This window comes from Ovis aries, chromosome X (genome assembly GCF_016772045.2).
Source record: "Ovis aries strain OAR_USU_Benz2616 breed Rambouillet chromosome X, ARS-UI_Ramb_v3.0, whole genome shotgun sequence".
In the NCBI taxonomy this organism is placed as follows: Eukaryota; Metazoa; Chordata; class Mammalia; order Artiodactyla; family Bovidae; genus Ovis; species Ovis aries.
The window spans coordinates 56,559,067-56,573,143 of record NC_056080.1 but is presented as its reverse complement, the minus strand read 5'-3'; the positions used below and the strand labels follow the sequence as shown (position 1 = coordinate 56,573,143).

The 14,077-nt window shown below is 47.3% G+C and overlaps 1 protein-coding gene across 9 annotated transcripts; it reads left to right on the top strand.

Moving 5' to 3' along the window:
• The first annotated feature begins 3,928 nt into the window (after window positions 1-3,928).
• On the top strand, window positions 3,929-13,627 carry FTSJ1 (FtsJ RNA 2'-O-methyltransferase 1). Of its 9 annotated transcripts, none has more exons than XM_060407596.1 (13): window positions 3,929-4,171; window positions 5,963-6,107; window positions 6,382-6,451; window positions 6,551-6,641; window positions 6,990-7,068; window positions 8,459-8,511; window positions 8,597-8,650; window positions 8,737-8,839; window positions 8,944-9,027; window positions 9,712-9,809; window positions 9,899-10,096; window positions 10,300-10,341; window positions 11,968-13,627. In XM_060407596.1, the coding sequence occupies exons 2-12, from the start codon at window positions 5,987-5,989 to the stop codon at window positions 10,330-10,332; spliced, it is 984 nt and encodes a 327-aa protein (XP_060263579.1). In that variant the 5' UTR covers window positions 3,929-4,171; window positions 5,963-5,986; the 3' UTR covers window positions 10,333-10,341; window positions 11,968-13,627. The 9 variants fall into 9 exon arrangements, with proteins under 9 accessions (XP_060263579.1, XP_011962159.1, XP_011962161.1 ...); XM_012106769.4 differs by having other exon boundaries at window positions 9,706-9,809; XM_012106771.4 differs by having other exon boundaries at window positions 5,949-6,107.
• Window positions 13,628-14,077: the final 450 nt, after the last annotated feature.

Here is a 14,077-nt window from a genome sequence, read left to right as displayed (position 1 = left end):
TGAGCATTACAAAGGAGACATAGAAGCACTCAGAGAACACACACACAGCCCCACAGAGATGAACTGCACAAGCAGACGGGACCAACACACAGTTGCCAAAAAGGAAACACAAGTTGGATAGGCAACCGTGGACACAAGACACAACCAGGCAAGTAACATACTAAGACACATGTGGAGCTCACATACATGTGTTTGTGGCTGGGACCATGTATAGGCGGCTGAGATACCCTCAGGGTATTCACACACCTGCATGCGTGCATGCGCTCACACACACTACTCCCCTGTCTATTCGGGCCTACTGTCTCTAGTCTCTCTCCTCTTCTCCCCAAGAGCCATTACACACCTGTGCCCCAGGCCAGCCAGGGAAAGAGACACCTGTCAGCCGAGACCTTGGCCCAAATGACTAGGAGGAGGGGGATGGGGACTGGCTAGGCCAGTGTCTAGATTTCAAGAAAAGTCTGAAGTATTCCGTCCAAAGAACTGGTGAAACTTGAACAAAAAACAGATGCCCTCACCCATTACCACCCAGCAACAGCTTCCTACTCTGATCATTGTCCTCCCCTTCCAGGGCCACCCTGGCCTTTAAACATTGCCCCGCACAGGGCCACCCGGGTACATGGCAGGAGGTAGGTCGATAAATGCGTCTTATCAAGTGTCATATTATCATCATTATTATTTTCATTTCTGCCTAGTGAACTCTTCTAGGGGAGGAGCAAGCCTTCATCTGGCTCTACACCCCATCGCTCAGCTAAGTTTCAGGGCACTGCAAATAGCAGGTGTTCCACATATGCTGGTAGGAGGAAAAACAAAGGGAAAGTGAAATCTGGCTGCGGAGGCAGGCTGCTTTAGAAGGAACAGATATCTTTAAGCTTGACTGAGGCCTTGAGGCTATGCCAGGGATAAGAACGCGGTATTCGTTCATCAAAGTAGGGCCCTTTCTAGGGGTCATTTAAGGCTTTTGTTGGTTCAGTAAAGCAGACCCTCATGTGACATTTGGGATTCCTATCGAATCTATTAAAAGTTGGTTTAAGTTCTTGTCAGTTCTTCTAAGCAGACCCCTGCTTTTCATTAAATCACTGCACAGCAGCCTTCAGGGGAGGGAACCATGGAGCAAAGCAGTTAATAGCTTGAGTTCTCCCAGCTCTGCCACTTAGGAGCTGAGTGGCCAGGAGTAAGTCTCAAAATCTCACTGTCAAGCTTCCCACGGGGCTGCTGCTGCTGCTAAGTCACTTCAGTCGTGTCCGACTCTCTGCAACCCCAAGGATGGCAGCCCACCAGGCTCCCCCGTCCCTGGGATTCTCCAAGCAAGAACACTGGAGTGGGTTGCCATTTCCTTCTTCAATGCATGAAAGTGAAAAGTGAAAGCGAAGCCGCTCAGTCGTGTCCTACTCTAGGCGACCCCATGGACTGCAGCCCACCAGGCTCCTCCCATGGGATCTTCCAGGCAAGAGTACTGGAGTGGGGTGCCATTGCCTCCTCACAGGGCTAACTACTGCCTAACTCAGGGCCATGGGGAAGACTGAAGGAATTAGTACAGATAAAGCGCTAAGAACAATGCTTGACATACAGTAATTGCTCAATAACACCTCTGTGAAAGGAATTAATAAACTCTTCTCCACCAGTGAAAGTAGTCCCCCACCGAGCTGGATTTAGGATTCTAATCTCTCCTTTCAGGCAGGCTCCTCATGGACAACTTTTCTATCCCTCAAAGCAGCCCCTGGATGGCAAGGCTTCTTGAGTCAGTGTCTGGTCCCCTGCGCCTGGACACCCCCCTCCTGGCCCCGCGTTTCCCTCACGTGGTAAGATGCCCTCCGGCACAGGGCCGGCCTGGCAGCTCCCCTCTCTGACCTTATCTGGAGGCTGAGGGGAGGACAACTTTACACTCAGTGGGGTGCTGGGTGGGAGTTGCAGGCGGACACCTCACTTCGGGAAGAGCCTGGAGAGTTCAGAGCTTGGCTCCTGTCCCCCAATCCCCCCAGCCCTGCTGGAGGAAGCAAGTTTCTTTGCAAAAAGTTAAACATCCTCTTTGTTAGAGGCAAGAAAACAGGACGTGGGAAGCGTCCCACAGGGTAAACCTGGGCCCCCAATGCCTGGCACCTCCTCCTCTCTGTGGAGCAGCGCCTGGTGGCTTGAACTCTTGCTTTCTCACACATGCTAACCTCTGAAGGGGGGCCATGTTCCCACTGCCCCCCACAATGCCCTTGAACTCCAGTGACAAACTCTGGCTTCCTCCCTGGCTCTCCAGGGTCTGTGTCTGGCTGTCTACACCTCCTCCCAGGGCCCCACATAAACGCAGAGCACACCACTAGGGAAAGAGTGAAGGAACAAAGCAATAAAAGGGTGAATTCAGCAAACATCTATTGAATACCCACTGTGTGCTGAGCCCTATTCTAGGCGCCAGGGAGGCAACAGTAAAAAAAACAAAAGAAACCCCTGCCTAGCAATGCTCACATTTCTAAGGAATGATGAATTGGTTGTTCAGTTCTTTGGATACTCTCCAAGCTCATTCCCACCTCAGGGTCTTTGCACTTGGCGTTCCCTCTGCCTGGAATGCTCTTCCTCCAAATATTCGTAGCAAGTGCTCACCTTCCAGCTCAGCTCAAATGTCACCTCCTCTGAAAGCCTTAGATGACCACACTAAAATAGCAATTCAACCCCTGTTACTCTCCATTCCTTTCATCCTTTATTATTCTTCATAGCTTTTATCACCACCTGACATAACATTATTTATTTATATTTAGTGCAGTTACTTTAGTAAGTAGATATATATAGCAGTTATATATAATGGCATACATATATTTATTGCATTGTTTACTAATATATAATTTATATACCAATAAAAATTAGACATCACTATATATTTCTATGTCACCATATACATAGTAAATGGCATGTGTTTACATATCTAATATGCATATATACATATCCTCCTTTTCCTCACCTGTAAACGGGGGAAACAGCTATTATTAAACATGAAATTATATAAACTTACAACTAAATTAAATTCTGAAAGGTGATACTCAAAATTCATCACTTATTATTTTACTACATTTCATTATTTCTATGCTCCTGAGAGAGCATTTATCCTTATTTTATTTGTACAATGGAGACAATAGACATGGTGCACTACTGCATCTCTTCCAGACTCCGTGTTCCGTGACTACACCTTGGTAGGCTGAAATCTGACAAGATAATAGTATGTAAACCATGGAAACTGGCAAATGTTAGAAATCAGGGCTTCCTTTCCCTCTCCACCTAAATAAATGCTTGTTAACCATTTACCAGCACATCACTGAAAGCACTCAGAAAAGTGCCTGGCACACAGTAAATGCTATAATGTTTCCATTACTATATTTGCTTGTGCACTGAGTCCAGATGCAGTCTTTTTTTTCTAGGTCCGAGTTAAAAGTGTTTGAAGAACACAGAATTACAATTAGTGCGCTGAACTGCACCTATTTAATCTTCCCAGTAACTCTAGGTGGAGTCTGCACTATTTATTATCCCCTTTCTACAGATAGAGAAACTGAAGTTCTGAGAAGGTAACAATCAGAATGAGCTATCAATTAGAGGAAGTGAGATTTGAAATAGCAGACCAGTAGCTTTCGCGCGCCCGCGCACTTAAGTAACGCACTCCCCTTCCTCTCAAGTTCACCACCCCAAAGGTAACTGCACTTCACGGTACGCGAAAAATAAGTAAGTGCCGGCGCGCTAGTAGTATCTTGGGAAATGTAGTTCACAGGCTCAAGACATACAGTTGTCCAAGAAGGGAGGAGCGGAGAAAAAGGCGATTTTTCGCCTTGTAACAAAAGAGCACGCTCAGTTCTCATGCCTCGCGACATTTCGGCCTCGCCGTGCGAGACTTCGGCGGCTTTACTAGAGCCCGTTGCATGTTGGGAACGGCAATTCGCCAGACCTGCTACGTCAGCTTGAGTTGCCGGAACTCACGTGGTAAGTTCAGGTCCGGTCCCGGCTTCGCGCGAGCCACCGCATTCCACGATGACAGGCGTGGCACACTCTGGTGGCCGTTAGGCATGCGCGACAGACTTTCGGAGCAACTGAGAACCCAAACTGAAAACCTACGACTTCTCACCGGTTTGCGCTCTCGCCGAGGCTTGTGCTGCTCACGAACCGGCCTCCTTCGTTCCTTTTCTCCCCACTCCAAAAGTTGGAGGTAGGCCCTGGGGCGCGGAGGACTTGGGTCTCGACTGAGACAGTTAAGGCATGCCTGCACTGTCCCGCCAGTGAGGGAAGGAGGGAAGTTTGCAACTGTGTAGTTTGGGCAGCTGGCATTGGGTAGGCTCCAGACCCAACGTTTGTTTGGAGAATAGGACCGCTCCTGCGGGATGGGCTAGGGGTGGGGGACGGGGGCGCAGGGGTCCAGATACCGGCGGAGCCGCCTTGAAGGGGGTCTTGTGGTCCCAGTGGAGACTTGGGCTTTGAGGTAATGAGGAGGGACCGGTGGTGTAGCCAGAGGGCTGTTAATGGGTAGGTGTAGAGGTTTGGTGGGCTGCGTGGGTATAGTAGAGGTCTGGTGGAAGTGTTATTGGGGAATCAGTGGGGGCTAATAGGTGTGCTTTAGTCGATGTGTTCATGGGGGCCAGTGGGGATGTGTTCTTTAGTTAATGAGGGGATGGAGAATGGGCAACTGGAAAATAATGGGAGGCAAGTAGCAGTGTGATCCCTGGGGGACGGATGGAGTTATGACATTCAAGGGGTTAATAAAGAGTGATGGAGCATAGTGATTCAAAGGATAATGGCGAGGCTGTGGAGGGAATAATAGAGGTGAGAGTCATGATCAAGGAACTAATGGAGTAGTGATCAAAGAAGAGAGAATGGGAAGATAAAGGGGTATTGTGATCAAAGGATTTTAGTTTGTGATGATGGCATGATCATTGAAGTAATGAGAACAGAGTGAGCAAAGAGAGGGTAATAGTAAGCTGTTGGGTGTGATCATAAATTGATTTTTGGGTGGGGAGACAGGTGGGCAGTGAGGGGAGAATGGAGAACTGATGTATGATTATCAGGGATTAAGGTGAATGTGGTAAGAAGAGTTAACAGGGTCTAGTGATCTGTGAAGGATCAATTGGAGGGCCGAGCTAATGCGGGCTGATAAATCATAGTAACTGAGAGTTTAATGGGGAACTAATAGACCATGATCCTCCAGGTATTAATGGGGGATGATAAAAGAATTATCAGGCTTCCCAAGTGACTCAGTAGTAAAGAATCTGCCTGCAATGCAGGAGATGTGGGTTTGATCCCTGGGTCAGGAAGATCCCCTGGAGAAGGGATTGGTTACCCACTCCAGTATTCTTGCCTGGAAAATCCCATGCACAGAGGAGCCTGGCGGGCGACGGTCCATGGGGTTACAAAAGAGTCGGACACGACTTAGCGACTAAACAACAAAAGGAATAATTGGGGGCCTAATCATTTCAGGGGAGAGAGATTAAGGAGGTGGGGAATGCAGTGAGGTAGTGTGAGGGTAATGGAGTGAAAGCAGGGGATTAATGGGGCCTAGTAGGGCTTTATGACTAGGGGTAGCGAGGAGAGCTGGGGGTGGTGGTGAGATGTTATTGGGGATAAGGTGGGCAGAGAAGGGTTGATAGTGAGACTTGCAGAGTTTAATATGTGGGGTATAAGTGACAGCAGTGGGAGGTGGACAGGGTCAGTAACATCATCTGTGTGACAAGTGTTGGGTTTGTGGGACTTTGGGGGGTCTGTTGGCTTAATAATGGAATCTATAGGGTGAGCAGTGAAGCCTGAGGCCTCAGTAATGGGATCCTTCAGGCTCGGTGAGCTCAGTGGGTTAGTGACTGGGCTCCAACCTCCCCACCTGTTGAGAGAGCTGTCACATAGATCAGATGAGCCTGGTTTAGTTCATGTGGTTCTCACAGCCCTGCAGAGATAGGTAATGGCCCACTCACACACTTACTGATATAGGGCAGCATCAGCTTACTATTGGCAGGTCCCTGGGCAAACAGCGTGGAAGATGGGACGGACGTCAAAGGACAAGCGAGATGTCTACTACCGCCTAGCCAAGGAGAATGGCTGGCGTGCCCGCAGTGCCTTCAAGCTGCTACAACTTGATGAGGAATTTCAACTCTTCCAAGGTCCCCATTTGGTGGGCAATTCACTGGGGGATGGGGCGGGTGAAGGGAATAGACAAGTGGGCTAGGTCTACAGAGCTCTGTGTGGTAGGTGGGCTGACTTGGAGGGTCCATGGGGCAGTCAGGAAGATGGCAGGTACTCAGAAGGAGCTGGGCATCTGGGCAACAGGTAGATATGGGTGCTTGGGTGCTTCCTGGGGGAAAGGGGTAAGCTTTGCAGGGTCCCAGTTGGAAAGGTGGGTGCAGCTGACCAGTGCACCTTCCTGTGTGTGCTCAGGTGTGACGCGGGCAGTTGACCTGTGTGCGGCCCCAGGCAGCTGGAGCCAGGTGCTGAGTCAGAAGATTGGGTGAGTGTGGAGTCCCAGATGGGAGGCCGGGAGGGCAGACTAGGTTGGAGGGTGGACCAGGAGTAAAAACTGAGCTGACATGGACTATGTTGTCCACAGGGGCCAAGGGTCTGGCCACGTGGTGGCTGTGGACCTTCAGGCTATGGCTCCACTACCAGGTGTGTTACAGATCCAGGGGGATATCACCCAGGTGAGAGCATGGCTGGGGGTGTTGCTGTGTATCCTGGACAAAGCCCCCCCCCCCACCAGTCTGGGGTTTGCAGCAAGTGCAAGAAAGAAAAAGACAAAGAGACCAAGAAAGACAGACAGAGGTAGAGTAACTGAGAGAAACCAAGAGAGGATAACAGCAGAGGAACAGAGCCAGCGAGTTGTCATCACAGGGAGACAGCAAAAAATATTCCCAGCGATGGAGCCCAGTCTCAGGCAAAGCCTGAGAATTTGGCTGACCTGATGCTGTGGGCCAGGGCTGACAACAGGTGGGCTTAGAGGGCTTTGGTGGGGGTGCTGTGGGGCCACTCATCATCCCTCTCTTCCATAGCTGTCCACTGCCAAAGAGATCATCCAGCATTTTGAAGGCTGCCCCGCGGACCTAGTGGTGTGTGACGGGGCTCCTGATGGTAAACAGCAGGGACTGGGCGGCCAGGCGGGGGGTCCTTTGCATGTTCCTCTCTGTATGTCCCACTTCTGTTGGCTTCTTTTATTGCTTCTCCCCTGCACTGTCAGCTGTTCCCACATCTGGCAACTTCTCCCTACCTGTTTCCTGTTCTCTGCCTTCTACTATTTTGGTTTTGTCCAACCTTTTGTCATCTCTCTGCAACTGTTCTGTTACTGTTCACTTCTTTTTTTTTTTCAAGTCAGCCATCTATCCATCCATTCAGCACAGTTACTGAGCATCTGTTGTGTGTCAGGCACTGTTATACATGTTGGGAGGATAACATGAATAAAATTCTACTATTCTCTGACCTCAGAGAGCTGGTGTTCTAGTGGGAGCAGACAGAAAAGAAACAAATGATTGAACTGTATAGCATGTCAAAAAGTGATAGGCACCATGGGGAAATAATGAAAATGAGAGGGAGGGAGGGAATACCTGGAGGAATTTTAAGTAAAGTGGAGAAGGCCTCACTGCCTTTAGCATAGAGACCTAAAGCAGGCAAGGGAGTGGGCTAGGGCACATCTGGATAAAGAGGAATCCAGGTAAAGTGATTGGCACATACAAACGACTTGAGGTAGGAGAGTGAAGAGCGAGATCACTGTGGCTGGCTCAGAGTAAGCAAGTGTGAGAGTGGTAGGAGGTAAGGTCAGTGAGGTGGTGGGAATCAGATCCTCAGGTGGATCTTTCTGGGCCACAGTGGTGACTTTGGCTCCCTTACTAAGACAAGAGCATGGAGAAAGCCATGGGATGGTTGTGAGCAGAGGAAGGCCGTGCCCGATGTGTGTCTTGACAGTATCCCTCTGGCTGCTGTGAGCAGTGTGAGGGCTGAGACCTGGGGAGGGGAGGCCGCTGTAGTCATCCAGGTGAGTGGCGATGGTGGTGGAGACGAGTAGAGGAGATCTTTTGAAAGAGTTGAGAAAGTTTGCTAATGGCTTAAATGTGGGTGTGAGAAGAGAGTGGAAGGGGTGTGTGTGTATCAAAAGTAACTACCTTGAAAGTTTTGGCTTGAACAACTGGAAGGATCAGGTGAGATGGGGAAAATGACGGGAGGAACAAGTTCCGGCAAGAAGGTCAAGAGTTTGTTTTTGGATGTGTTGCATCTGATGTTCGTTCTGATCTGAATCTGGACTGGAGATAGAAGAAATAATACTCGTGCCTAAGATTGTTTTGAGATTGAAAATTAGTGTCTTAGGGTTAGGAGCTCAGAATATGCATCCAGTTGGCAGATGTAGTCATTTGCATGCAGAACCTTAGCAGTAAGAGAGCTTGGTAAATGTTTTTAGCGCTCTTAACCTCTCTGGGACAGGAAGATAGTTAGACTGTATGGCCCCCTAATGCTGTTCCTCTTGCCACAGTAACCGGCCTCCACGATGTTGATGAGTATATGCAGGCCCAGCTCCTCCTAGCTGTGAGTAACCCTGGCTGTCCCTACCTCAGTTTGGCCCCCTCCTGGCTGGCTCTACCTCAGCCTTAGCCATCTGTCCTGCCCATAGGCTCTGAACATTGCTACACACGTCTTGAAGCCAGGGGGCTGCTTTGTGGCTAAGGTAAGTCTCAGGGAACCTGGTATGGGGTAGAGAGGAGTCTCCAAAGGTCATCTTCATGCCTCCATCTCTGCCTCCCCACCCTGCAGATCTTCCGAGGCCGGGATGTGACACTGATCTATAGCCAGCTGCGTGTCTTCTTCTCCAGCGTGCTCTGTGCCAAGCCCAGAAGCAGCCGGAACTCCAGCATTGGTCAGTGGGGTGGAGGGGCTGGGCAGGGGCTTCGAATCTCAGGGACCCATCTCCCACATGCAGTGGAGGCAGCAGCTGCCCCTCACTCCACCTTCTCCCCATAGAGGCCTTTGCTGTCTGTAAGGGTTACGACCCCCCTGAGGGCTTCCTGCCGGACCTGACCAAACCCCTGCTGGACCACTCTTATGGTGAGAGCCCTGGGCCCCATCCCTGGGGAGAGTCTGTGTGCCAGTGAAATTTTATGTCCCAGGAGGGCCTTTAGCCCTATGCGCGGCTAAAACCCTGCCCCTTAAGGGAATGCTGTCCCAAAAGGATCCTCAGCCCCACCCTCTGGAAATTCCACCCCTGTAGGGATATTTTGATCTAGGAGGATCTTTGGCTTAGTTCCCTAGTGATGACTCTTAGACCTGGTGAAAGTTCTGAGTCCTACCCCAAGGGACACTCCACCTGCCTAAGGAGTTTCTAGCCTAGGAAGACTCAGTCACACCCCCAAGTAGAAACCCCACCTCTGTGTGGGAATTTTGTCCTGTGAGGGCCTTCAGCCTGGCCCCTAGAGGGAAAAAGGACAGGGCTGCTCTTGTGTCAAGCATGCTTGAGTGAGACAAAGTCCAGGCAGCATATGGCAGGTAGCCATAAGTGCAGTGGGAGAAAAGCAGGTTGGGGACAGCTGTTTTAGAATGGGTGATCATGGAGGGCTTCCCTGAGGAGGTGATCTGAACCAAATGAAGGATTTCTGGTGCAGGAGTGTAAAGAGTAGCTGGTGGATATGTGAGGGAGGCCTCCGTACCCATCTTGGGTGCAGCCTGAGTCACAGCTGACCCCAGACACCCTGGCCCTGTCTTGTCTCATCTCTCCCTGCTTGTCAGATCCAGATTTCAACCAGTTGGATGGCCCCACCCGCATCATTGTGCCATTTGTGACCTGTGGGGACCTGAGCGCCTATGATTCAGACCGCAGTTACCCACTGGACGTAAGTGCCCTGCCAACAGTGGGTTGGATGGGGGGTGCTGTCCTCTGTTCCCAGGTCCTCACCATCCCTCCCAATGTGTGTCCCTGCAGCTAGAGGACGGCTCAGAATACAAGTACACACCACCCACGCAGCCCCCCATCTCACCACCCTACCAGGAGGCCTGCGCATTGAAGAAGAAGGGGCAGCTGGCCAAGGAGATCTGCCCCCAAGACTGCCCCATGAGCACAGTGGACATGTTGCCCCAGTCCCTGGCCACTCCACAGCGCTACACCCTGCAGATCTCTGAGGTCTGAAAACATGGACCCAGAGCCCTCAGTGCCCACAGTGACCCCCTCCTCGTGTGCTTCTTTCTGCCCCAAATCGTGTGGTATCTGGGACAAACTTCTGTTTCCTAACTCCCAATAGCTATAAAAATCAATGGGTAAAACCAAGTATAGTGAGCAGAAAAGCTTAACCAAATATCTGAGTCTTTCTTCTTTTTCTTGGGTAGGTGGAAGACAGTGGAGTGAATTGCTCGTCTTAACACATGAAGGTAAATTTGCCTTTTTAATCTAAGAATTTGAGTAAACAGCACCTTTAAGAAAAAACTGAGTAAAATTTTACTTTTTGAAATTTTTACATCAACTGGTAAGATTTCAGTCAGCAGACCTTTATTAAAACTCCTGCTGTTATGTGCCAGGAACTGCCTTAATGATTTTACACATTGAGGTACTCAGTAAACATTTATTGAACACATGCTGTGTGCTGGGCATTGCTCTAGATTTGATGATGGAGCAGGGAACAAAACAGGCAGATACCCTGGCCCTCAGAGCTTCTAGTTTAGGAAAGAGGTAATAATTCACAATCTAAATGCAGGAGTTTCCAACCACACATACACGTATTATTTATCTTGCTCTCTCTATGTCCACCCATATGTATATAATATGTAAAAGTAACTTGGGGTATGAAAAAATTTTAAGGTAAAGAGATAAGGGCTTCCCAGATGGTGCTAGAAGTAAAGAACCCACTTGCCGATACAGAAGACATAAGAGACTCAGGTTTGATCCTGGGTCGGGAAGATCCCTTGGAGAAGATCATGGTAACCCACTCCAGTATTCTTGCCTGGAGAATCCCATGGACAGAGGAGCCTGGTGGGCTACAGTCCATAGGGTCATAACAAGTCAGACACAAATGAAGAGACTTAGCACATAGCACACAAGAGATCAAGAATTCTGGGGTCTGGCAGTTTGCAGTTTTTAAGATGGTTACCATGGAAGGTCTCACTAAGGTGATGTTTGAGCAGAGACCTGAAGGAGATGAGGGAGGGAATCCATGTATTAATCTAGGTAAGAACATTCTAGGGAGAGGAAATAGCAAATGCAAAGGCCCTGAGGAGGAATGGTGGGGGGGGCAGTGAGGAGCCAGTTTGCCTGGAACAGTCTGGGCTAAACCTGTCAGTGCCGGAGGGCTTCTCATCCTCAGGACACCACTTTAGAGGACATCCCCGTCTGACAGTGGCTTTTCAGTTTATTCAGACCAAGTTTACCATTAAAATAAGTAAAAAAGACACCTTAAAAAAATGAAATGGCAGATCACAGTGGGAAAAGATATTTATAATCTGTACATGTATAGTATCCATGATATTTAAAAAGCTGCTATAAATCAATAAGGAAAAGAAAATTGAGAATGCCCAGTAAGTACATGAAAAGATGCTCTTCAGAGAAATGCAAGCCAAAACTAAAAAGATTAACAATACTAAGTATCTGAAAGGACTTGCAGCCTTGGAACCCTTGTATATACCAAGAGCAGCATATAATGGTGTAACTGCTAGATAATTGTTAGGAATTATCCGCTAAAGCTGCATGTGTGTTTAGTTCCACTAAGAAAGCAGTACTTGAATGTTTCTAACCAGCCTATTTGTAGTACCCCCAGACTAAATACAGCCCAAACACCCATTAGCTATAGGATGGATCGTTAAATCCTGGTTTATTCACAGTGGAGAACTACACATCAAAAAGAATGAACATTAAATGTTTTGTGCATTTTCTGTGTGTTATGGTTCACAATGAAAGTAGAGGGAAAAAACTGCACAAAAATGTAGCTGAGAAAACAATGATTATAGTAGAAGACAGTAGGAAACATATTTTGGTTTAAAACTTCTTTTACTTTGATCTTTTAGTTAGCTGGCAATCTGATAAGGACTCGGAAGCTGTTTGCTGTCAGGAAAACCAGAACTTGAGTTGATGAACTTGTTTTCAAATACCTCGTCAACCCATCCTAAATGTACAGGCTCTGAGTAGGAACCTCCAGCAACCACCACAAACACAAGGAAAGAAACATCCTGGCGTGTCCATCTGCACTGTAGAGGGGATTCTTGAGTAGGGTCTTGCCTTTCTCTAAATCTTTCCAGCCCTGTCTCTTGAATATGTCCAGAACTCACCCTGAAAGCAGGGCTTCTTAACCCTGGGTAGAAGTCAGGGGTATTTGTGAACTTGATGGAGGGAAATAGTTCAGTTTTACTAACTGAAATTTTAGCTTTACTCCAGAATCTGAATGCTGGCAGCAAATCAGTATTGTAAAATTACCTTTACAGTAGTAAAAGCAGTGCCTGCAACTTTCCCACCGATACATATCAAAGTTACTTGTTTATGTTGTTACAGTTGTCATGGGCATCTTAAAATATTGGTCACCACTTTGGATAAGATCTTTTTAAATTTATTTTTTTAATTGAAGGATAATTTCTTTACAGAATTTTGTAGTTTTCTGTCACAAATCAACAAGAATCAGCCATAGGAACACCCACGTCCCCTCCTTCCCAACTTGCTTCTCATCCCACCCTTCTAGATTGTCACAGCGCCCCTGTTTGAGTCATGCAGCAATTTCCCATTGGCTATCTATTTTACATATGGTATTGTAAGTTTCCATACATCTCACCCTCTCCCTCCCCTTCTCCCCAGCCATGTTCTTAGGTCTGTCCTCTATGTATGTTTCTCCATTGCTGCCCTGAAAATTAATTCATCAGTACCATCATTCTAGATTCCATATATATGCATCAGTACACAATATTTACATTTTCTCTTTCTGACTTACTTCACTGTGTATAATCGTCTCTAGGTTCATCCACCTCATTAGAAGTGATTCAAATGTGTTCCTTTTTATGGCTGAGTAGTATTCCATTGTATATTTGTACCACAACTTCTTTATCCATTCGTCGGTCAGTGGACATGTAGGTTGCTTCCATGTTCTAGCTATTATAAATAGTGCTGCAGTGAACATCGGGGGTACGTGTGTCTCTTTCAGTTTTTGTTTCCTCAGGGTACATGCTTACGAGTAGGATTGCTGGGTTGTATGGTGGTTTTATTCCTAGTTTTTTAAGGAATCTCCATACCATCTTCCAGAGTGGCTATCAGTTTATGTTCCCACCAGCAATGCAAGAGGGTTCCCTTTTCTCCACATCCTCTCCAGCATTTATTGTTTGTAGACTTTTTGATGATGGCCATTCTGACTGGTGTGAGGTGGTATCTCATTATAGTTTTGATTTGCATTTCTCTAATAATGAGTAATGTTGAGGATCTTTTCATGTGTTTGTTAGCCATCTGTATGTCTTCTTTGGGGAAATGTCTGTTTAGGTCTTTTCCCCACTTTTTGATTGGGCTGTTTGTTTTTCTGATTCTGAGTTGTATGAGCTGCTTGTATATTTTGGAAATTAATTCTTTGTCAGTTGTTTAATTTGCTGTTATTTTCTCCCATTCTAAGTGTTGTCTTTTCACCTTGTTTGTAGTGAGTAAGGTCTTATAATTTGATGTACTAATTAAAGTTCATTTATTGTAGCACCTCAATGTTGTTTCATTTTAATACGATACTTTTTCTTTTATTGGAACTGTAATTGACATATTGATATAATATGTGTAATTTGAAAGTACATAACATAATGACTTAATATACTTATATATTGCAAAATGACTCCCACAAGTTTAGTTAACATCTATCACATCACATAGTTAAGAGTTTTTTCCTTGTGATATGAGCTTTTAAGATTTGCTCTTGGACTTCCCTGGAGGTCCAATGATTGAGAGTCTGCCTGCTAATGCAGGGGACACGGGTTTGATCCCTGGTCCAGGAAGATTCTACATGCGGCGGAGCATCTAAGCCCATGCACAACTGCTGAAGCCTGTGCTCCGTAACTACAGAGTAGCCCCCACTCACCACAACTAGAGGAACCCCATATGCAGCAACAAAGACCCAGCACAGCCAAATGTAAACTAATTTTTAAAAGATTTGCTCTCTAA

Bases quoted from the DNA above. Each gene is read 5' to 3' on its own strand.
- FTSJ1 (XM_012106769.4), top strand. From the start codon at position 5,987: ATGGGACGGACGTCAAAGGACAAGCGAGATGTCTACTACCGCCTAGCC. The intron at 8,512-8,596 runs GTGAGTAACCCT...TCCTGCCCATAG, and splicing joins AGGCCCAGCTCCTCCTAGCT to GCTCTGAACATTGCTACACA. The intron at 9,028-9,705 runs GTGAGAGCCCTG...CCTGCTTGTCAG, and splicing joins CCTGCTGGACCACTCTTATG to ATCCAGATTTCAACCAGTTG.